The 24965-nt window shown below is 33.2% G+C and overlaps 1 protein-coding gene and 1 long non-coding RNA gene across 5 annotated transcripts in view; one reads left to right on the top strand and one right to left on the bottom strand.

The window, feature by feature from the left end:
* The window catches only part of LOC112474619, a 45053-nt gene extending 25117 nt beyond the window's left edge, over positions 1–19936 (top strand). Inside the window, exon 3 of the long non-coding RNA XR_003044495.1 lies at positions 19776–19936. This is a non-coding gene — a long non-coding RNA (uncharacterized LOC112474619). The remainder of the gene's footprint in view (positions 1–19775) is intronic.
* SUPT3H (SPT3 homolog, SAGA and STAGA complex component) overlaps positions 1–24354 on the bottom strand; it is a 421152-nt gene extending 396798 nt beyond the window's left edge. Inside the window, exons 1-3 of one of the 4 annotated variants that reach the window (XM_025042944.1) lie at positions 24088–24354; positions 22476–22583; positions 11701–11801 (exon numbers count right to left, since the gene is read on the bottom strand). In XM_025042944.1, the coding sequence (XP_024898712.1) occupies positions 11701–11801 (101 nt within the window). In that variant the 5' untranslated portion in view covers positions 22476–22583; positions 24088–24354. The other 3 variants (XM_015600445.2, XM_025042946.1, XM_025042945.1) reach the window with 3 other exon arrangements.
* Positions 24355–24965: the final 611 nt, after the last annotated feature.

The raw sequence follows: 24965 nt of genomic DNA, 5'->3' as shown, positions 1-24965 counted from the left end.
TTCATACTTTCCATTCCATCCCTCCCCACCAACCTAGGCTCAATGATCGGAAACTCTAATACCTTCTATTCTGCTGCTGCACCTAATCAGTCCAATCCCTAAATCAGTCCAATTTTTCCTTTCCAGTCCTATGCCCAGCAGCTAAGTACTGTTATAGAAAATTATAAAACCTTGCTGTTAGAGGCCTTATAAATGCTAAGCTCAGCTGAATCATTGATAACTTAGGCAACACTAAACACATTCCTAACTAGCTTTCTCTCCCTAAGTCCATTGTTGCCATGACAAACCTTCACCACTCTCCTCAGGCTTCCATACCTCCCATCCTTGCCAACCCCAGCCAGAGGCCTTGCCCACTTCTTTAAAATGGCATGAATGATAATTAGACATAGCTAAAAATATTACCTGAGACATTCTTTATGGGAAAAAAATAAGTGTGTGTGTGTGTGTGTACTGAACCCAGCAACACAAAATTCCTAACACTATTTCATTGAAAAAAAACAGATTTAGGACAAGAGAACTTACAAATAAACTTTGACCTGCCACCTAAAAACTTCAGCCATTAAAAATACAGGCAAAAACGAGAACTAAGAAGTACACTCAATTCTCAAAATTAATATTAAGTTTATGTAGCAAATACCAAGTGATTTTTCTAAGAGGAGAAAGTGTGTCAGGCTTTCCCAGATTATGAACTCTTATTTTAGATACAAATCTAATAACTTTGATTACTAGTCTGTCACTGACTGGAAGCAGCATTCAAAAAGTGGGGAGGTGAAACACCACCAGAGTAAGGCACGATGACAGCAGCAAAAGTAACTGCAAAGCAGAGAGAAAACAAAAATGCTACAAAAAATTTGTACAAATTCAGACAGCACAGCAAAGGAGGACTCTTCATCATTGGAGTAAAGCGCACTTTATGCCTCTATGGTGCAAGTGGATTGCAATACCTGATATTTACAATTAAATTTTAGTTTAAGAAGATTAAATTATACCTGGTAATCTGTTTCTATATAGTCATAATTGTGCATAATCTACTGCAGAAATGTTTTTATTAAAATGGTCAAAACTTAGATTAGCTCACATATTTATAAAATAAATATATTAAATAAATTTATTCTCTATGATTTACATTGCATAGATGCCCTTGTAGATAATTCCATTAATAAGAATATACTTTTACATATCTATAAAAAACTAATCTTTTTTTCCAATCATGCTCACCATTCAAAATAAGATAATTACATGATTATAAGTTGAGGGGATAGTTTGGCTGGTTTTTACATACTGCAGACACAGCACAATTTAGCAAGAAAAACAAATATTAAAGAAAACTGAGAGGTTCTTTAGTCTCTAATCATACAGTAGTTAACCAATTCACTCATTAGTCAGTATCTGTCCAGTGTTGTTTCAAATAAACTTTCTAAATGTAAAATTATTTCATTAATCAACTTTAAAAGTAAAATGAATTGCACAGAGCAATGTCTGAAATCTGAGTATAGAGCAAAAGGCATAAAAAGAAAAATAAAACTGCTTAAAATTTGCACTTAGAATTTGTTTTGGAGTATGATTAAATGATTCCTAAAAATTCATCTGGAAAAATAAAAATAGAAAAAGAGAGAAGAAATATTTTTAAAAGAAAAATTATGCAGATGACCCCGAACTATAATACCAAATATTAAAACATATTAAGAAGCTATAATAACTAAAGTAAAGCAGCACTAGCAAAAGAATAGACAATTCAATGGAACAAAGGAGAAAGTCAAAAATAATTTATTATCTCATAAAGGTAGCATTTCATTTATAAGTGAAAAGGAAGGCTTACATAACTGTGGCAGTGACACCACTGGAAAACCTATTTAAAGAAAAATTGTTTTAACTTAGAATCCTCCATGACAACATACAACAAAATAATGGATTAAATATTAAACTGTCAAAACTAAAAGCCTGAAATATAGGAAGTACATGACAAAACGTACAAAATTGAAGGTAGGACTTTCTGTCAAAGGTGGAAGCAATAAAGAAGTATATGACTGATTTAACTACATTAAAAATGAAAACTCACATATTAAAAAGAAATCACTATAAACAAACCTTAAGGAAACCAAAAGATGGGGGGGGAGGGGGAAGAGAGGGGATTAGGAAGACTGCCAAATATGATCAACAAAAGGTCAATGCCTTTAATATGTTAAAAGCCCTTAATAAACAACAGGAGAAAACAAGAACTCAGTAAATTGAGAATATGAACAAACATCCACAAATTAAAAAATATAAATATTTTCAAACTCATTAGTCAAAGAAAAGTTGTAAAACAACACGATGTTTCTACTATTAAAGGTAAGAGAGAAGGAAGAGGATGCTCTCATAATTGTTGACAAAATGTAAATCAGTCCAACTTTCCTAAAGGAAAAATTAGCAAGTTACTATTAGAAAAGCTTTTAGATTCAAAAATTCTTCTTCTAAGACTTCAATATAAGGTAACGGGTATTAAGATTTTGTTACCTCTTTTTTTAAATAGTAGTGGAAAAACTGGAAATAAAATGGTTCAAGAACAGATTAATAACACAATTGATAATCATACAATGAAATAATTTTCTAATAACACAGAAAATTGTTCACAGTATATTAAGTGGAAAAGGGGGGAAAAAAAGACAAAGTACCAAAAATCACAGCAATGGCTAAAAATTACTAAGAACTTGAAGATTATGTCAGACACGTATACACATACCCCCCAAAGTATAAGACTCTCTTAGTAAGGGAATAGATAGCTTTTATTTTCTTCTTTTTGCTTATCTGTGTGAGGTTCTATTATTTTCCTTAAGTAACTAATTTCCAATTTGCCTCAATTTCCTTGAATAATAAAGGGCTCCCTCATGTTTATTTAGGCTCCAGAGTTCATCACACAGTAACTTAACTACAAAATGCTTTATAAAGACTTTAAATTAAACATATACACATATTTTTCTTTCTCTTTCTCTCTCCCTCCCCTTTTCAAAACCCCAACTCTCCTGTATTTCTTTCTCTTTCTCCCTCCCTCCCCTTTTCAAAACCCCAACTCTCCTGTATATTGCTAAACAGAGAACTCCAGATGCATTTTTTTTTTTAGTTTTAAAGCAAGTACAAAACAATGTCTATAGCATGATACTCCATGTGTACAAAGGCAAAAATAAGAATATATTCATATGTGGATGGAGAACTCTGTAAAAATAAAAGAATAAAAGTTGTTAAAGAGAAGAAACCAGGCAACAAGGGTAGGAAAACTTTTACTATATAACTATTTTTAAACATGTAAATTATTAACAATTAAAAAATAAACTGAAAATTATTTTGCAATAATAAATATTTAAAATAATAAAAATATGTATATAAACATAAGTAAGTTTACTTATATGTAAATAATATACATGTCACATTACTCAACATTGGCAAGGTATACATATACTATTGGTGGGATTATAACTCATTAAAGCCTTTATGGAAGGTCATCAAAAACCTTAAAGGAATTAGTCCTAATGCTCAAAGAATAAGGGAGAGAAAAGAGAGGAGAAATGAGGGATAGATCTATATCTAAATATAAAGGAAGTTCATTACAACTCTAGATGTAACACTGAAAAATTATAAACAATCTAATATATATAACAAGATTGCTTAAGATATCATAATGGAATACAAACTATTGCAGCTATAAAGATAATGCCACATATTTATCAATAAGGAAAGGGCTTATGATAGAACGAGTAAAAATCCAGGTTATGCAATAACAGTTTAATATGGGCTTTTGTTATTTATTTTTCATGTGCACTGGAAAGGAAATGGAAAGATAAATACCAAAGCATTAACAGTGCTTTAACTCAGTGCTTTAACTCAGTGAGTTTAAAGTGTTCATGATCTTTCTATATTTTCTGTTTTTTTCTTTTCAGAAAATAACATGAACTGCTTCTATAAGGAAATATAAAATTCATTTTAATAAAATATTGATATTACAGTCCCCTACCCATAACATTTCCCTGTTTTATTTTGTTGAGGATGGGAGGTATTTTGTTCTTAACATATGAAATCCACCAGTACAGAAATGAACCAAGATCTTCTGGTTCCAAATCTACAATCCTTTCCACAGTATCATGCTATCTAAATCACTCACATATATGTGGTATTACTGTCCCTCATATTAATTTACCCTTTAAGATACTTATATTTAATTACAAATTGCAGATAAGTGAAGTTTTACTATACTTTAAAAATAACCATCATCTCTGTTCACATCCTTCTAAAGAATTAGAGGACACTTAATTATAAATAATAATAAAGGACATGGTTAAACCCAAATTCTAGGTTGGAAGAGGCAGAATAAAACATATGATCAGTGTTTCATTTAAAAATCGTTGTACTCCAAGTTTGACTGTTTCAAAGTAATTCTACACACAAATATTATTATTTTTGTTATAGAAATAAATACTAATTGATTGCCAGGTCAGCCCAAAAAGTTTAATTTAACCCATAACTGATAGAAACATATTATTAGTATATTGTTAATCCCTATTAAACACACATTGCCAACCCATGTAATACAGGAATATGGAGAAAGCCACAAAAGACTAGTAACACTCTACCAGCTATGTCAAAAACTGGTCAAAACATGATTCTTACAAGACACAGAAACCTATGAAAAGTAAAGGAGAAAGAAAGCAGTCAAAGATAACAGGTTAAGAACTAGTTCTCACTACCCTTCCCAAAAAAGCAGTTTATGAACTCTATTTAAAATATTCAGGCTTGGGAAAAAATGTTATGCCAATCAGAAAGCCTAATGACTACAGTATTTTTTAAAAGGCATATGGTGTTTTACTTAAGATTAAAAAAGAAGTCTGTGAAGAGATGTCAAAAAAAATTGTATCTGCCAGAGGTGGCATATTTATACCAATATATAGTTTTTGTGATGTTTTATTATGTTAAAAACATACACACATGCACTAATATACACTATGTTAACACAGTAATATGTATCATAGAATAAGTCAATTCCCACTTCTTTGGATGTAATATAGAACTGCATATCAATCTCACATGTAGATGGAATTAGAACTGTGCCTCAGCAAACTTAAAAATGGCCATGGACCCTTGAGACTCAATAAAAAATCAAAATCAAAAAGATTCATTCCTCTATATCAAAAATCTACTAATTATCTTATAAAAGTATACCTTTTTTAATTGAGTTGTTTACATTCTATATCAACAGAATTTTTTGTAAGGAAGAAATCAACATATAATCATAGATATCAATTTTTAATTTTCTACCCAACATTACTAAGCACTTTCTGATATATTTTCGGTATTGAAGAATCTATTTTTATCCAATATCTTTCTTAAAGATTAATCTTGAACTTGGTACCTTTAAAAATGGCATGTTTTTAAAATCTCAGCATATTAAAAATAAAAATATTGAATAGACAAAATATTACATAACATATTGCTAATTTTATAGCTACCAGAAATTTTGCAAATCTAGCTACATGAAAATAAGGACCCAAAACTTGCAATATTACATATTCAATTACACATACTGGCATAATCATCAAGTGCAATACAATACGTTCAGAGGTATAGTCACAGGAATTTCAGAAAGATTAAGTATAAGTATACTATCTAAATTCACAAAACAAGCATTTATAAAAGACTTAACACACTTCACTATAACTCAGACTTTCTACAAAACAGAACATGAATGTAATATTAAACCTCCCAATCAAATCTGAACTGCCAAAGCAACCACAAATTAACATCCTCAAATCTTTAAAGAACTGTGAGACAATGACAACCCAAAAAAAGAGGAAGTAAAAAACAAATCTATAATAGTGTTAAAATAAATAAAAAATCAATAAATCACGTAACATGTAAAATGTATTTTTCCCAATTTCAATAAAAATATATATTATAAGCAACCCAGAAAAGTATTCCATGTAAATTTATATTTTCCATATTTCTTTAGTGTTGTCCAACATGGCAGTCGCTTTCTACATGTGGCTATTTAAATTTAAATTAATTAAAGTAAAATTTAAAATTCAGTTGCTCAGTTGTTTAGCTCATTCAATGTACTCAATTGGTACGTGGGGTTAGTGGCTATCATACTGTAGAGCACAGAAATAAAAATTTCCATCACACAGAAATTTCTACTGGACAGCGTAATATAATGTAGACAAACCATTTTTCTCTACATGCAATTATAAAATTTCCAGAAAACTGCAACATTCCTCACAAAGGCATTTTAAACCCTCAATATAGTTTTACATTAAAAAAACCTGCAAACACTTCCTCCTATATTTGTCACATTTTTACAAACTTCGTAATCACTATGTAGATGACAATTATTTTTCAAAGAGATAACTAAAAGGACAGTGTTTATGTGCCAGGAACAATACTATGTGCTTTGATTCAATATCTCATTTTATCTTCATACAAACCCTATGAGGTAGATATAGATACAAGTCCACAATCTCTTATCTGAAAGATATTTCAGAATTCAGAAGTTTTCAGATTTTATAAAGTTAATACTGTACATAAACCATATGCTACATTACACCCTCGATAAGGTATAAGAAAGCTCTCAGGAACACAGTGGAATGAATGAATACTACCACTAATGGTTAGTGAAGACTATAAACAACTGCATATGAATTAGACCCTGGTTCTGCCATCGTATTAGTTCAAAACAGGTATTCCCATTGTCTAGTGTGATAATTTGCAACAACAATGCAATTTTAGAATGACAGCTCTGTGTCAATCAGCTTTGACACATTTTCTCAATGTCAGGACATTGTGATCAATTTATTATTATAATCTGATAATCTCCCTTATTCTTGTTATGTTTATAAACCACTGTATGTCTTAAAATATTCCAAATAAATGCATTTCCCAAAAAGTACAATGATAAGTTTATCTACATATTTTAATGTAATTTAAACACCAGGAATTAAAATATTATTTCTGATAAAATATAAAAGTAGGACAAGCATTTAAATATTAAATAACAATGTAGCCATATTTACATCCAAAATTATGAAATGTCATAAATATGAGCATCCAATAAGGAGTATAAAGTACATTATTTCTATGAAAAATTATACTTTCTCTTAGTTACTGATATGGCTTTGATTAAAAAGATCTGGTATAGGAAATTGAAATAAATGCTATGATAATATAAAAATAACAACTTAATCCAATACTTTTCATAAAAATTAGACTTCATTACTAGTAACAGTAATTAACTAAACAATTATTAAACTTTCACATTATTACTTCATTATAGTACACTAGTCACACATAAACTGGTAAAAGTTCATTTATTCACTAGATTTTATAAATTAAAAAAAAAGTTTTATTAATTGAAATGTAGTTTAACATAATAGTCAAAAGTATGGGCTCTGCAGTTAGACTTCCTGGTCTAAATCCAGGTATTGCCAATTACTATAATGGCAACTTTTGGTGCGTTGTTGACCTTTGTATCTCAATTTCCTCATCCATAAAATGGGAATAACAGATTCTACCTTATAGGGTTGTATTAGGATTAAAAGAAATGGTATATGGAAATACTCAGGAGAGTGACTGGTGCACATTATGCTCTACACAAGCATTCACTATTATCATTGGTATTACTAAGGCATCTCTGAAATTATAGTGTATTAATGTTAGCACTTGTTACCTTTAAGAATTTCTCTTTCCTCCAGTTTCCTGAAAAACTTAAATGGGCTATGGAAACTCAATATTTGAAAAAATTCTATGTCAGTTTAGTAAACATATATTACTAATTCATATTTTACATATTAGGTCTCTTTAAAGTCAGATCAAGGTAAGGATAGAACTGGGAACATATTCTTTCTCAGCTCGTAACTTCAAAATGCTAAATAAAAGCCAAATGATACCATTTCATATACACAACTATGCCCTAGTCTAGTGCAGCAATAAATAAATGGTTGTTGCTATTTATCCCAAAAACTCTCAAGAGAAGAAGCACATCTTATTGAGAAAATTATCAGTTCAGTTTTAGGCATACTAACTTTGAGGTGTTCATAGAATACTTAATGGACATTTCAAGAAGTGATCAGAAGTTAGGAAGCTTATCCTCAGAAGTTCACTACTTCCTCCTCCTCTGTACTACCATGGAATTTGTCACATTCTCTCACATGACAATTATTTGTCTCAATGACCCCTCTCTACCGCTAGACTACCTTGAAGGCATTTAGGTTCTGCCATATAAAGGGCTCAATAAATGTAGATTTTAAAAAATGAAAAACTTGCAGAACTTTACAATTAAAAGAGCATATTTTATTGTATATGATGAAAACTAATTTTAAAAAGTTATTTTTCAAATCTGTAGATTTTAAATGATAAAATTTTCATTTGGATGAATTCTTATAAAATATAAGTAACATGTAAACGAAATCCTTTTTTTTTAAATTTCATCACATGAGAATTACTAAATGTTACCAAGCACTGAAACTTGGCCTCATCGCCAGGTCTATAAACCTGAAAAATAACAATACGTGTCAAGAAATATATAAATATATAAACAAGGGAGAGCCCAATGAAGACTTATTGAAGTACATTTAAATTAAACTTCTTAAGAAGTTTCTTAAAAGACCTACCATGCGAATCGAAAAAAATTCACTTTCGAATTTACAAGCTACTTGATAAAAATGAAAAGCCTCTGGACCCTTCCAGCGTACATTATCCAAAGAGCTATGATACGTAGCATATGGCAAATGTGCTCGATTGTAAGCCTAAGGGAAAAATGCTGTCATCTTCTACCCCACTAGCAATTGTTTGACTGCTAATCCTTTAACTTAAAATCTGTAGAAGCACTTCCTAAAGAATACTGGCAGTATTTACCACCAAATTAAAAATATGGTCAATTTTATCAAGATCATGACAATTTCATTTGTGTTTGACAACTGTGTACCTGAAACCATTCCCTGGAAATGACACTACGATATTGTTACCTAGTTAGAGGACTGGGACCCAACAGAAAAACAGGTCATTAGTGGTAAATGGGTGGGGAAGACAGTAGGAGTAGAGGATTAAAAAAGAGTACAGGCTTAGAATAACTGGGAAACTGCAGAAAAAAAGAAGGTAGGGATTCACAAAATTAAATTCCTACAACATAAAGACTTAAGTCTGCACTTTCTCATTTTAAATCACATAAGCAAGGATTAAATGTATATTGGTACTAATTTTAAATAACAAAAGTCTGAAAACCTTATAGCAATAGAAAATATTGGTAAATTAAAAAGTATTCCCCTAATTTTGGCCCTCTATTTTTGCTCTATGAATCAATTCATAAGAAGAAAACACTTCAGACTATAAATGATGAATGTAACTATTAGGAGTGGCCTCTCTATGAGGTCTGAAATAGAATGAAAATGTATATTTCTTCCAAAGCTACAGCCAACAATAACTTTTGCATTCTGAATCCAGCTTAAGCACATTAGTTGGGAAGATGTTTGCAAAAGTATTTAATATGAAAGTGCTAAATGTAGCTTTTATTTTTTTTCTCAGTTTTCTTAAGTGGCCTGCAGTCTATCACATGCACTAAGTAGATTCTCTCCTAAGAATAAGTGACAAAAGGAAATACTGAAAGAAATCTAACCATGAGAGGTGAACACACAGTGTAAATATATATGCCTTACTGTTAAAGTGTACGGCTGAAACATATTGGATTTCATTAACCAGTGTCACCATTAAAAAAATAAATTAAAAAATAAATAAATCAACAAAAATAAATAAATAAATAAAGTCCGTTATTGAAACAACAAAAAAAGGAAATACAGCATTCTTCTTATAGAGAGTTGTTTCTATAAATCAGGGATCATCAAACTTTTTCTGTAAAGAGCCATATAGTAAATATTTTCAGCTTTACAGGCCATATGGTCTCTCTCACAAATACTCAACTCTGCTATGTAGCATGAAAGCAGAGATAGATGATAGATAAATGAATGAGTATGGCTGTAGTCCAATAAAACTTTATTTTCAAAAACAGGCAGCCAGTCCATGGGCCCATGGACATATTTTGTTTACCACTGTTGTAGAGCATATTTTTTACCTACCAAAAAAATATATTGCTTTAATACCACCAAATCTGAAATATGATGTCCGGATCTGCTTTAAAATATTGCATTAAAAAAAGTAAAGGGTAGGGGGGAAGGTTACATAAGCCTGAGAAACACAATTATTGTTGAAGCCAGATGATGGATGCATAGGGTTTATTATACTATTCTCTATTTTATATATATGTTATATATAATGTGATGTTTTAAAATATGAACTAAATCAGTGAACTCATTCTCCAAGAAAGCAAATTTCCTCACTTTACTATAAACCTTCTCAAACACGTTTAATGTTTTTAAACATAATAGTACAACATAAAAGATTATTAACAAAAAGCTATTAAGCTAAAATGACAAAACTTAAACTAATAAATTGTATATACTAAAAGTGTATACAAAAGCATAAACTCTTCAAATTTTCCATAATTTAAAACACAGGCTCACCTCAAACAACTCTCAAATTAATACATTTATTTTATTCTCATCTTATCTAACAAAACATGTTTCCAACTTTTCGTTTTAGAATATAATTATTTTATAGGCATATATTATTTATGTTAACATATAATAGATTTATTTTTTCAAATTAATAATTTTTTATTTCTCAGTTTTAAACTCTAAGCAATAAATAGTAATAGATATAATCCACATAAACAAACACTGCTCAAGGTCTTCAATAATTAATAATATAAAGGGATCTGGAGACCAGAAAGTTTGAAAACCTATGACCTAAATGTTTTCACTGTTGTTTAAAGCATGTTCACCAAGCAAATATTAAACATATGCTCAAACTCATTTTTCCTTTGAACAATAAATAACACACAGTGGAGTTAATCCACTATGAAAGCTATCAATCCATACCACAGGAGGAAGACACTTAAATCTTCAAAAGAAACATTATTTGAAAATTGTCGGGTATGTTAGGAATAATGCATTTATAGGAAAAGAACTCTAATGTGTTGTCCCCTTATGCAGATAACTGTTTCCTGAACCAATAATAAAGAAAAACTAATATGTGCCAGCAGACATGTCTATAAATAAGCTATTTCACATTAAATCAAGATATGACTCAATGAAAGGGAGAAATCAAGCTGAAAAGAGCCTTAGGAAGAAAATGTTAAAGACTATGAAATTTCTCAAAACCTGAATAAATGTGTTTTTTAAATGTTCTAAGTTTTTTCTCAATGTCCTGAAATCATGATTTCAAATATTGTCAAAAATAAATTATATTAGGCTAATAAAATTATTGTGACATCTGAGAAAAAATGAAAACTGTGTGAAAACATTTCAACTATCCCAAAATATAATCATCTAAATTTTCTAAATCTAAAACTAAAATAGTAATAATTCATAACAGAGCAAAAAGGTTTATATAATTGTTCATTCTTTTATAAAGATGAACCAATACTTACTTTTCTAATATAGTACCACTGTAGCATTCTTAACTTATTTTGCCTCTTCAGCATATGCCTATTTAAAATGTTATCACACAATTTCATTTTTACTTAAGTACAAATTTCCCAGTTAAGTTTACAAATTTTGTTATTTGTTACCTTTTATCAACATGAATGAACTTAACACAGCAATAAGTAAGATGCAGAGACATACTTACATCATACTCTGTAATTCTGCTGCAAAGCTTATAGACTTCCCCGTACTTCTTCCACCACTAGAAGTGGCAACAGACATTGGGCTGGATGCAGTATTATTCATCTAAATAGAAAAAAAAAATAATAACAATTACAAAACATGTTTAACTATAAATAAATGCATGAAAACCAAAAGTAATTCTAAATGACTTCAAAGTATAGAAAATTTTAAATTTCTGATGTTTCGTATAAACCGGATTTTTTCATAGTTAATGTTCTTTATTAAAATAAAATAGTAAGGTAGGAAAAAACTGCTTAGTCAAGTACATCAAAAAATTACTTGAGTGATAAAATATTTCAGTACATATTTCATAATAAGTAATGAAAAAAATACTTATTACACTATTTTAATAGAGCTCACTGGTTTTCAAAATGTTCCAGGAAGCCCTAAGATTCACTGGCAATATTTCAGGGCGGTCCTAGTACCCTTCAAACACATACCTCACCAGTTATGACTAGAACACCACAACTGATTTTTTTTTTTTTATTTTATACATTGGGGTTCCAAGTGAGATTTCATTTAAAGAAAGAGTTGCACAGTTGTAAGACACAAAATTAGAAAACCACAACATAAGCCAATTCCCATTTGAACCAAAGCCTAAAATACAAGTAATACAAATAAAACCAGTCAGTAGATCAGAAGTAAGCACTGTGATATGGTTAAGTGACTCGTCAATTTTAAATTATGTGACTTTTTCCCCAATAAAATTAAGCTGACACATAACGAAAAAACTAGATGCCAATCCTAACATATCCAGTTTTATCTAATGTATGTGGCAGCCCCGTAAACAAGAATTAGTAAAAATAACATTAAAGTAATGAAAGTAGATAAAAGTCTCAATTACATAGTAAGTACTCAACAAATGTTAGCTATTAATTCATGGTCATATAAACTTTGCAATACTATAACCTGCCTTAAAATAAAAACATTTTGCAGATTCTAAAGAAGAATTAACAAATTTGGAACAAATAATAAACCAGTATTGAGAACTTTAAGGACAGTTAATTAGGAGGAGTCTGGAATCAAGACTGCCTAGGTTTGAATTCCAGCTACTTCACTAGTACTTTGAGCAAATTAATTTCTCTGTGCTCTATTTTCCTCATATGTAAAATGGGAATGATAATTTCATCCTCTTAGGGTTGTTGTGAGGATTAAATAAATTAATGTGGTCAGAACAGTTCTAAACTCACAATGTTAGCTATTATAAACAGAATGATCTTAAAAATTCTTTCTTGATCTGCTAAAAGTTTTTATATGACAAATTTAGATTACCCTTATTTCATAATCACAAAGGTTTAAGAAACTTGAATATTTTCACTAAAAGACCTTAATGCAATTCAACAAATATTAAGTAGTTTCTTTATAAAATAAGTTTAGTTTTCACTAATGACATCACTACTGCTACTAATCAACCCAGCTCAAAATCTCAGTCATTACCTTTGACTCCTTCTCCTGCACCCTATAATCTGTAGGAAGCCAAATAAATTCTACTCTACGTTCTTACATCCTCCCTCTCTTTTTCTACTACTATGGCCCGCTATGAGCTCTATTTTTAGCTTCTCTTTCCATCTCAGTTCATTCTCCACATTGCTGACAAATTTATCTTCTTAATACATCCGCTAATCTGACCCACTCCTATGGGCAATGTTGGCTAAAATTGATAAAGGAAACCTGAACCAGGACCACTCACCAAGAGGTGGGATGGTAGGGCTAGGCCCCGTGAGAGGCAACTGGAAGAAGAAGAAGAAGAAGAAGAAAAAAAAACCTCCTACAAACCACTGCCTAAGATAGGCCAAATAGGAAGCTTTTGAGAAGGCAACAGGACAGAGTTCTAAACGAGGGCACTAGCTGGCTAGACTGGAAGTGTCCCAATATCCTTCTTCGGCAGGACCGACTCTACCAACGTAAGTCCTAGGCCCTAAGGGCCAGGCCGAAACCATCAAACAGAGAATGCTGGAGTAGAGAAAGAGAAGGAAAAAAGCTTCCCTCAAACTGAGCCTGAAAACCAAAATTCTAAAATGCATAAGGCTAATGCTATGAAAGACCACCAGCTTTTTTAAGGCCTAAATTTGTCCTATTTTTTCACAAAGACTTGGAATAAGTAATTTCTACAAATAATATAGGAAAAGAAGCATCGCCATTTAGAACTCAGCTTGAAAAACAATAATCACATCACCAGTCCAAGACTGGGGGAAAAGAGAGAGGAAATCAAAGTGACCAAAAAAAAGGAACCTGGCTTTCTCAAGGACTTTAGAAAATGTTTCCCTTGTTGTTCCAACAGAAGATTGACATAGATATGATATCCTGGAGAAAACGTTAAACTCAAAGATTATGTACTAACTCCAGCCTCAAAAAAGTTATGATTCAAATTCACTCATGTTAGATTTGAAGACATGTCATTCTGTGGGATTATCCCGTGGCTAAATGTTCTGAGACATTGCTACAGCAATCTTCCCCTTCTACATTTTGCAAATCCATTCACCCTGCTCTAACATTCTCTGAAGAGGAAACATTTCAGAAAGTAAATTCCTATTAAAACCACAGCTTTCTTCAGTTGTCCTCTGACTGCAAATGTTTCACATCAAGGGTATTTATTGGTAAGAGGTAAAAGGTTCCAATCCTAGTTTATTATAATCATGATCATCCTTTCACAGTCAAGTTATTTAATTTTTAAATCAAACAGGTGAATAACATTTTTCTTGACATGATGAGTTGATAGCTCATTGGAATCTTTAAAATAATTATTTCCCATACCCATATTTTGTTTGATGATTTAGATAATTAACTTCTTTAGACATTAACTTCTTTACACATCAAAGTCCTATCATTCCAATGCTTTATTTCCTTTCTCCCAGACATTAAAAAAAAAGTTGGTTAAAAGCAGAAGCACTCAAGTCAATTTTCTCTAATAAATACAGTTAACGTGGAACTGAAAACCTACTGTAATCTTCTCAATGGGTTAATGTCCTACAGTTGTTTCAGCTTTCAATTGAAATGCAGCTGTTTGCCATATTTTACAAAATGAATGCAGATGTGCAGATGGAGACGTAGATTATTTCAACATGCCACAGTTTAAATGTGAACCTAAGGAATAAGTTCATCTCTGATTAATACTTATATTTAAACCTGATCATTAAGCCAATAGCCAATGCTATGTCACACCTGTAAAATCCTGTTCCAGAGCAGAAAAAAATTGACACCTTTTAATTTAAAATAATGAGTTAAGGATATACTCCTTTCCTCTGAAAATATTACCAACAGAATAAATTTTTTAACTATAGTAAAATTATATATCACACATGTGAATTAAACAAAAATGTAATGAACATGTTACTGGGTTTCTATTTACAGCTCATGTTTTTTAGTGACCAAATGACCAAAGAATAAATACCATGAAACACTTTTAGCTTAAAATACCTCGAGTTGATAAATGCATTACTAGTTACAGAACCTTCACATCAAAATCTGGATTACAAAATCCATTAGTCTGCCCATTTATTAAAAGATAGAGAAATTTTTTATTGTTACTTCTACTGTATCACTGCTGAGGAAAATCAATTCAGCACACCTATTTACTGATTCTGTGCATCTCCAGAGTCTCAATTCCAATCATTCATAACCTGAACATCCCACATAATATAAACAGAAAATGGTTATACTCAGAACATTTTCATTTTCATGGAACTCCAAGGGCAAGAAGCAATTATGGTTAAGCCAACACTATTATACATTGCATTTTAGTTTTTGAGGAAAATCAATTCAGCACACCTATTTACTGATTCTGTGCATCTCCAGAGTCTCAATTCCAATCATTCATAACCTGAACATCCCACATAATATAATCAGAAAATGGTTATACTCAGAACATTTTCATTTTCATGGAACTCCAAGGGCAAGAAGCAATTATGGTTAAGCCAACACTATTATACATTGCATTTTAGTTTTTGTTAAAAAAAAAAAAAAAAAAACAATTCAAATTATATCATCGTCTAAATTTCTCTTGCTGTAAAAAATAATACCAAATGATCACTCAATCACTGAGAATGCAAAAAATAATTAAAATGTAGAAAATTTTAAAACTTCTATACCTAGTGTTTCAGATAACAGAATGGTAATTCCAATATATTTATATAAGCCCCATTTCAAGTGGACTTTGGAAAGTACAGTATTCAAGTGTCCATTCAATTATCTGCTAAAAGAGAAGTAACATGACTAATCCAAATAACAGATGATTCACATATAATTTATAACTATTTTAAAATCAATAGCAATTTTTTCGAAACTGCTACTTGTATTTTCATAACTAAAAAATCATTTGTATTCACCTACCATACATCAAATGAGTTCAGATCCTGAAATAAGATGTATCTATCACAGCACTTCTCACACTTTAGTGTAACTACTTCCTCACCTTCAAACTGCTCACTGCTTAAAAACTGGGACAGTTTCAATACCTAATATACTGCCTGACATGGCTGATGTTTAGTAAATGGTGAGTGAATGAAAAAATGACTGAATGGTATAATGATTACAAAGATAAGAAAAATACATCCCTGCTATTTAGTGTCTTATAGCCTACTGAAGTTAACAGATATACCCAATGAAATGAGCTTAGAAATAATGCACAAGATACTATGAGACGACAGGAGGGACATCAGGCCCAGTCGATTATTATGGAAAAATTGTACTGAGATTTAACACTTGTTACAATCTAAAAATAAACCAAATTTAACTGCAGTAAAAAAAAAAAAAAAAAACAAAGTGAATAGCAAATCGAAACCACCCACATTTCACTGGAATACAATTAAATAAAATAAGTACAGAAGTGAAAGTACTTTGAAAATTATGAAGCACCATAAACATCAATACATGATCTCAGGAAATCTTCTGCCTTACCATTCATTAAGCAATTATTTTCCTTAACAACTGCTAGAACAGGAAAACGTACTTCCTAACCCAAATCATACTGATTCTAATTAATATGGGTAAGAAGCTATAAATAATGATAAGGAACACCTAATAATCAAAATGGCAAGTTATTAGGTATACTATAAGTAGAGAAGCACCACTTTAATACAATTACCAAAGACTTCATATTCACAGAGAAATTCTTACCTGAAATATGTGATATTATTGCCTGATTTATTTTCCTCATCACACCTGCTTCCTTGTCTAACATCCTAGTTTTATAAGAGCAACACCAGTCTTCAGGCAAATAAGGTCAAAAACTCCAAGGCTTTTTTTGCTTCTCTGTCTATATGCAAGTTTCTGGCATTATTTTTTTTTTTCTTATTAATAAAAAACCAATTCTAAATCAATCCCTTCCTTTCCAATCTCACCATAATCAATACCTTTACCACAATGTCTTTTAAAACCATCTCCCATCTTTCCAATTAATTCTGTATATTACTCCAGAGTTACTCCTCTACCCACAAATCTCCAATGGCTCTCCTTTGCCTGGAGGACAATACTTGTCTCACTGGACCTCTCCAGCCTCTATAGCAGTAGTTAAATCAATCATTCAGTATCCATTCCAAGTTTTTTTGAACCTTTAAGTTCTTCCTGCTTGCAATACCTTGTTACTGCTCCAACTATCCAAATCCTAGTGGTCTAGAAAAGCCTGAAAAAGCCTGACCTAAACTCAGTATACCACCAAGAAGCCTTCCCAAACACACGACCATCAGGAATTCCCCTTTCTCTGACATCTAAATTGTTTCAGTTTACCAATTCTTTTGTTTTAACAATAAATATTTTAGTGCATAGTAATTATTTATTAATAAACTGCTGCCCCCAATCTCTCCCCCAACTATTGGCAGATGACTACATCCCCTACTTCAGAGAAATAAAAAGCCTTTATTTAGTAACTCCCTCTACTCTCCTGTACCAAAGCCAATGTATCTACTTTTGATTCCCTCCTCTTACAACAAAGGCACTCTATTATTTAAAGCTTATTCATTTATTGGCTTAATCATTTATAACTATTCATTGGGTACCTAATGCAGGCTAAATACAGTTCTAAGAGCTAGGTATACAGGACTAAACTAGACAAAAAGAGATACATTATAATGCAAGAGAAAAAGCAAATAAATATAATTTGAGGTCGTGATAAATGCTATGAAAACAAGTTTTCAACCAGGAAGTGACATTTAATATAAGATCACAACAAAGCCCAAAGTGACTTGAAATGTTTTAGGTTTTAAAAATGTAACTTCAGCTGCTATGAGAATATACTATAATAATATACTATACTAAGGAAGCAATGGTACAGGCAAGGAGACCAGTTAGAAAGTTATGTAGACAAGAGATGACAGTGGCTTGAATTAGTGAAACAAGCAGAGATGGTGAGAAGTGGTCATATTTCTGGAATATGTTTTGAAGGCAGAGCTGACGTGCTGATCAATTAGATATGGAGTCTAAGTGAAGAGCAATCAAGGATGATCAAAGTTTGGGGTCTGAGCAACTAGTTGAATGGTGGTATGATTTACTGAAATTGGAAAGACTGGAAAGAAAAAAAAAAGGAATTCACTTTAGGCCATGAGACAACTATTAAACATTTAACTGGAGATAAAATCCTGCAGAAGTTTTGTGACAGATGTTATAAGGCAGAAAAATGAAATAAAAGTCATGGTCATAGTGTTTTTGTTAATAAGGATAATTAATCAATATAGTAGAATCTGGAAATAAGGATCAACCAATCTTTCAAGTTCAGTTTCTCCACCCGTCAATTTCTGCCTATCTCAGAGGGGCGTTATAAAAAAATGCAGTAGCAACCACATCATGGGCACTCAAAAAATATATCTGAATACCACCTGTAAACTATTAAATTCCCAATAGATAGACAGACATATAAACTGTGTTTAGATATCCCAGTTGGCTACATGACCAATTTTTTTTAACCTACAGACATAAAAGCTCAGTGACAGATTACTCAGAGACACAGGAAGTTCTATTCTATTTCTCTTCTTTAGTCTCACATTAATGTCAGTTTCTAGTTCATGTGTTTTCATATCCAATACTCTCTTCTGGAAGTACTGAGTTTAAAAAAAAAAAATTATTCTTTGCAAAATGGTTTTTAAAGAATACACCGCAAATGTGGCTACCAGATCATCCTAAAATATGTAACATCTAAACCTGGATAAAATGGCAAGCTTACTGTCCCAATACTGAAATACTCTTGTTTTTACATAAAATATTACATAATTGAATAACTTAATGGCTAACTTTTCAGATATATGCAAAATTCTGGAATCAGTTATACGTCTAAGGGTAAGAGGAAAGTATTTGACAACAATGTCAAAAAGGGAGATCTCTTAAACATCAAGATTCTCTTCCAAGCTAGATTCACATTGTAGAAATATTAAACCTTATAAGAAGTCTGTATTAAATATGAACAATTCAATAAAATATCTGATGTGGTTAAAAATATAGTTCATGTGACTAAAAAGAAAAAAGGGAGATTTACTCTCATATAGGTAGGTAAAATTTAGAGAAATTTGTATAAGCACTTCAGTTTTTATAGGGTCTTTCACCTATATTAGCTCATAGTTTTTCACAATCACCCTACCAGGCAAGTATTTCCCCTCTACTGAGGAAGCTAACAGAAAAATACTGGGTGGAGGTCACAAATCTAACAAAAGACAGGCTTTGATTCAGGCAGATAATAACCTGAAATATTCAGTCCATCTACATACACATTTTAACAAAAATTCACCAATCATCTCCCATTTTAGTGCCTTAGTTTTTTCATTTGTAAAAGATGCCTTTCTCTTTTCACACACTAACATAATGTGTAATTACTGAGAGCTTGTACATGTAGAAGTTAGGGGACTTGTCATTAAGTTATCTTACAGGTTGATGACTTTAAATGCAAGTTCAGAAATTCTTTCCTTAAAAGTAAATCTTAGGCAGATGGAAAAACAGCTATAATAGACAAAAGTATAACTATGCAAATTGGCGGGAGGGGGACCAAAGACATCTGAGGTTCAGAACTACAGTTTTTTTAAATCACTAATTTCATCCAAATCCCTCATTTTTCAGGTGAGGAAACTGAAGTCCAGAGGGGTTTCTTGAACTGCCCAAGGACACATCACTATTTAGTGATACAGCTGGGACTAAAACTGAGGTCCCCTGACTCCTGGTCCAGAGTTCTTTCTACTATCCCACAAGGAACATACAAATAAAAGTTGATCATAATTAACAAACAAGACCTCCACAATGTGTTTGTCATAGTAAACTTTGTTGTGAAATACCTGCCTATGCCAGTTGAGCACTAAAGAACTGGGCTCTGGAGTTCAAATACAGGTTCTAACACTTACCATGTGACCTTGGGCAAGTCACATCACCTCCCTGCCTCAGTTCCCTCATCTTTAGAGATTCAAAACACTCCTTTCATAGGTTACATGAAGTAATGTATATAAAGCACTTAGGACAGTGCCTGGTATATGGAAAGCACTCAGTTCATGACAATGATGAAGAATCAGAAGAATCATCATTCAAGCAAAAGTATAGCTTCTTGAAAACACCACAAAGTATTATCATTAAACATGTATATTCTCAGAGAAAGAATGTTATGATTAAGAGTGGTTTTTTAATGATAGATTTGAAAACGAATAATATGAATGAATAAAGTGAAATACACAGGATTCAGTCATAAAACCTGTATAGCATTTAAAATAGCAAAAGTATACTTCAAGACTTTAAAATGTCATATTTGTATAGCATTTTACAATTTATAAAGTATATTCACATATATTCCAATTTACTGCCCTATGAATTCAATGAACAAAGCAATTTTTTAGCAACTACTACACATTATATGCCACCTAGCATGCCATTTTCATATTCATTACCTTAACTTTCAATATCTATTAACTACCAGCTAGATGTTATCAGAAGCAGTAGTATAATGCAAAACAAAACAAAAACAAAAACAAAAATTGACCAATCAGTTCCAGAAAGTAAGAGCCTCATCAGAATAACCTATTAAGTGGCAATATGTTGGATAAATAAATAAGATACAGCATTTAGCACATGGATAGAACACATCAAGTACTCATGAAAATGTTGGTTCTCTCTTAGCAGTAGTATAAAGTTGTTTTGTATAGAAAATATACTATAACCAGATCAATAAAGCACCATTATTGTGACTTATAGTATTATGTATCAAAAAGAACAATTTTGGGTAATGGTGCCTCTTATACTTTATTTTTGTTGTTTCACAAATTAAAACATACAACAATTATTGCAGATTTCAGGTCAGTCTTTACTGGAGGTGGTATGTAGGGCAAGTTGAAACAAAACTAATTAAATAATGTTTGTCAAACAAGACAGCAATTTACGTAATTCTCATCTGAGGCCTCCAACAATCCTGTGAGGAGACGGGATGAGGTTAGGTACTAATAATACTTTACTGATGAAACTGAGGCTCAGAAAAATAAATACCTTAACTGATATCACAGAGAGAGAATAAGGCAGAAAAGGGCTAAACCTAGGTTTTCGGAATTAGTTTTAAGTGCTCTTTGCACCTATTCAAAATGCATCACAGAACATTAATATATCTTCCAGATTCATTATTCAATAACCTTAAGGCTAGAGCAGGTAATATCTACTGAATACTTCTAAGGTGCTTTGCTGTGCCCAACACATTGTATGGGTTACCTCATTTAACCCTCAGCAAAGTGAGGACTCAAACCAGGTGTGTTTGACTCTCAAAATATTTTATTTACTAGAGTATAAATTCAATTAATATAATAGTGTATTTGCCTGAATTATTTTTCCTTATTAAAATGAACTATAAGCAAAATTTTAACATTTTAATATATAAGCAAATTTGTCTGATTTCACCGTTCGACTTCACCATAAAATAAAATGGGTGTTATTTTGAACAAGAATACTCAATCTTCTGATTTGATTGACATGGCCTAACTTTCCTTGCTGCCTCTTACACCAAAAGATCATTTTTTCAGAGAGGACCAAAAATCAAGCTGCCCAAGATGTCTATCCAATTACAAAAAGAAAAGCAAAATTTCTCAATTACCCTGGCTCAAATGAACAAGTCATTTGCTGGCCTTATTACAGATATCTCATCTATTATTTAACACATAAGCAAGAATTTTTTCACTACTTAAAAGCAAGTACATTTCTATGATTGCAATATGGATAATCCTCCTAAAATTACATATTACGAATTTCAAAAAACCTAAGAGTAAGGTGATCATATTATTATATGGTTCCAACTGGGACATTTTTGATAGTGAAAGGGGCTCTATTAATAATTATACTGGAACAAACAGGCTCTAAAACCATGACAGTCCCAGAAAAAGTAGGGTATGTCACCCTACATAAGAGCAACCCACTTTTATTTGTATATAATGGGTCATTCTCCACATATACTTAATTCATAAGCTTTAAGTTTTTTTTCCAGATCCAACAATTATCTTCAGCCTTGAGACCAAGGTCACCATTTTACAGCTATCAGGCCAGAATTAAGGGCTATAAAGCTTTTTTTAAGTTTTATTTTCAAATTTTACATTATAAACATTTGCTTGAAAAAGAAACAGATCCACATATTCCAAAGAAAGTAATCTGGCAAAATATTACCAAATTTCAAACTTATCTCTTCAAAAGTTCTGAATACACATAACCACAAAACAAAACAATTTCTAAGACGGCCCAATGCATCTTTCAATGGAAAAAAAATTCAGGATTTAAAGAGCTGAAGTTTTTGCTGAAACTAACCAAAGTGATAAAAGAGGAAACCCATGGTCACAATACAGTAATGATTAAAGGAAACTCCAGTTAGTACTGTTATGGCTCTCCAAATGAATCTGGCATTAGCTGTACAACCTAGGAGACAAAAGAATATTTTGTTTTAATTTGTCAAGCTGTAAATAACTACTAACAGACCCACGCTTTGAACTATAGTGATTTAATGAAAGGCATTATTTGAATATAATTATGATTCCCTAAGGCAATGAATGCTTCAAGAGTTGGCTCCTTGAACTTAAAACAACCAAATCAAGAAGTGGTAGGGGGTCTCAAAATTTAGATTTTTGACCTATTCTGTCCAATAAGGCAGCCACTAGCCACATGTGGCTATTTACATTTAATTAAAATAAAATTAAAAATTAAGTTCCTCAGTGCACTAGCCACACCTCAAGTGCTTAAGGGCCACTTGTGTCTAGTAGATATCATATTAGGACAGCACATATTACAGAATATTTCTATCATGGCAGAGTCCTATAGGACAGTCATGCTCTAGACCTAGGCTGCTCTAGATCTTTGCTTGAATATTCTGAGACAAGAAACTTGCAACAGCATAATAAAGTGTATTTTATTTTTGCAAAGTACTGGCAGGGAATTTCTCCTCACATTCAAATCCAGACTCTGTAACATCTACCAAAAATTCTACAAATTCTATCTTCAATTTAGTCTTCAAGTAAATCTTTGCAGAGCTAACTTAATTGCACTTACAAAGTTCTGCCCCTCACATATACACAAGACCCTAGATCCTCTCCTCTCCCGTAAATATACACTATTTCTAAAGAAAGTTTCTATCAGCCTCATGGAGTTATGCTAATTTATCCACGTGTACGTTAATAACACATGTCCAGGATCCGCTCTCAGGGTATTACATTCCACTGCCCCTATAAATACACTATCGTTTGTCACACCAAGAATCTTGATTTTTAATTTAGAAAACAAAGTCACAGTCATTCCGAACTTCTTAAAACAAGACCAAAATTACAGTTAACATGTAACTGTGCCTGCCGCTGTTGTAAGCATTTAACGTGTATTACCTCATATAATCCTCACAATTCTGAACTAAACTATTACTATCCCCATTTTATAGACCAGAACACTCAGCCAAAATCATGCTAAACAATTACCCTAGGGGGTCACAGATGTGGACTCACTCAGAAAGAGTTTATTAACGCTACTTAACTCTTCTTCTACCCTCTGCCCATAAAGCAACAATTTCCTTCTTTAAGGACTCTTCCCCCAAACACTACCCAGCTGACACGCGGAAGGGACTTAGCACACTCCAGCAACCCCCGCTCCCGCTCGCCTGCCCAGCTCCCCTCGTCCCACGCCCACCAGCCGACGGGGAGGAGTCAAGAGCCAAATCCACACCCCGCGGGAGAACCGGGGCGCCGGGCCAGGCCAGCGCCTCTCACGACCGTCTTCCTTTCACCCCTCCAGTGCAAACGCCAATATTACCCCGCTGCGGCCGCCCTCGGGCAGGGTCCAGGGCAGGGCCGGGGCCCAGAGACGCGGGACTCGCCGCACGGTGTCCCTCCCGATTCCCGTCCTCGACCCTGCCCGCCCCGCCCCCAACGCCACCAACAACCTCTGCTTTAAGAACACTTGTAGGCACGGCTGCGCGTCCCGCGTGGAGAATGTGGGGGTGGAGATGGTGCGGTTTCGGCTGCTGCGGCCCGGGACACGGATGGATAGGGGCGGGGTAGGGGTGCTGAGAGTGTAGAAAGGAAAAAGGTGACTCGGCTGGGGCGGGGTGAGGGGGTGGGGGCGCAAGATGGCGTGAGCAGAACTCTGTCAGCCGTGGGTTGCGGAGACCAAAGAAGGGAGCGCTACAGAAACCCGCAGTACTAGCAGCGCGGGCCCTGGCGCATGCGCGATCGGCCAGGTGGCGCGCGGTCTTTCCCGAGCAAGCCACTTCCGCCAGGCTCTCTGGGGGTGGAGCGTGTGGGGGCAAGGGCGGTCTCTTACCCAGCGTCAGTCTTGCGCGGCCCGCGGGGCTGGGGGTGGGAGACCCTACCGCGGGGCCTCTGCGAGAGAGCAGCGGGTTTGAGTTTCAAACCAAAGGGTGCTCAAGGGCCAGGCTTGGCGTCTTTAAGAAAGGGGCAGAGAGGGCTAAGATTTTCCAGGGAATCGGTGACCGACACTGGAAGTTTGTTTTCAACTTCAGGTCAGAGATTGGCCGGTGTCAGTTTATCTTCAGGAGCTGGGGTGAACCAGGATTTTAGCCGGATTGTGCTTTTCAGAAGAGTGAAGGGAAACAGATAAGAAAGACCCGCTCCCCCAAAGGACCGCAGTACCAGAATGTGGACATGGAACCCTTTCTAGGACCATGAAACGCCAGTTCTTGTCGCCGGCTCCAGCGCACCACCCAGCCCCTTCACAAAGTCGTTAGAGAGGCGGTGGAAAATGATGGTCCGCAATGAATCTTTCCCCCTACTCACATTTTACCAAGCTCAGGCAGTTTAA

This window comes from Pteropus alecto, unplaced genomic scaffold, assembly GCF_000325575.1.
Source record: "Pteropus alecto unplaced genomic scaffold, ASM32557v1 scaffold7, whole genome shotgun sequence".
NCBI lineage: Eukaryota > Metazoa > Chordata > Mammalia > Chiroptera > Pteropodidae > Pteropus > Pteropus alecto.
The sequence above is the reverse complement of the archived record's forward strand: the minus strand, read 5'-3'. Positions and strand labels throughout refer to the sequence as shown.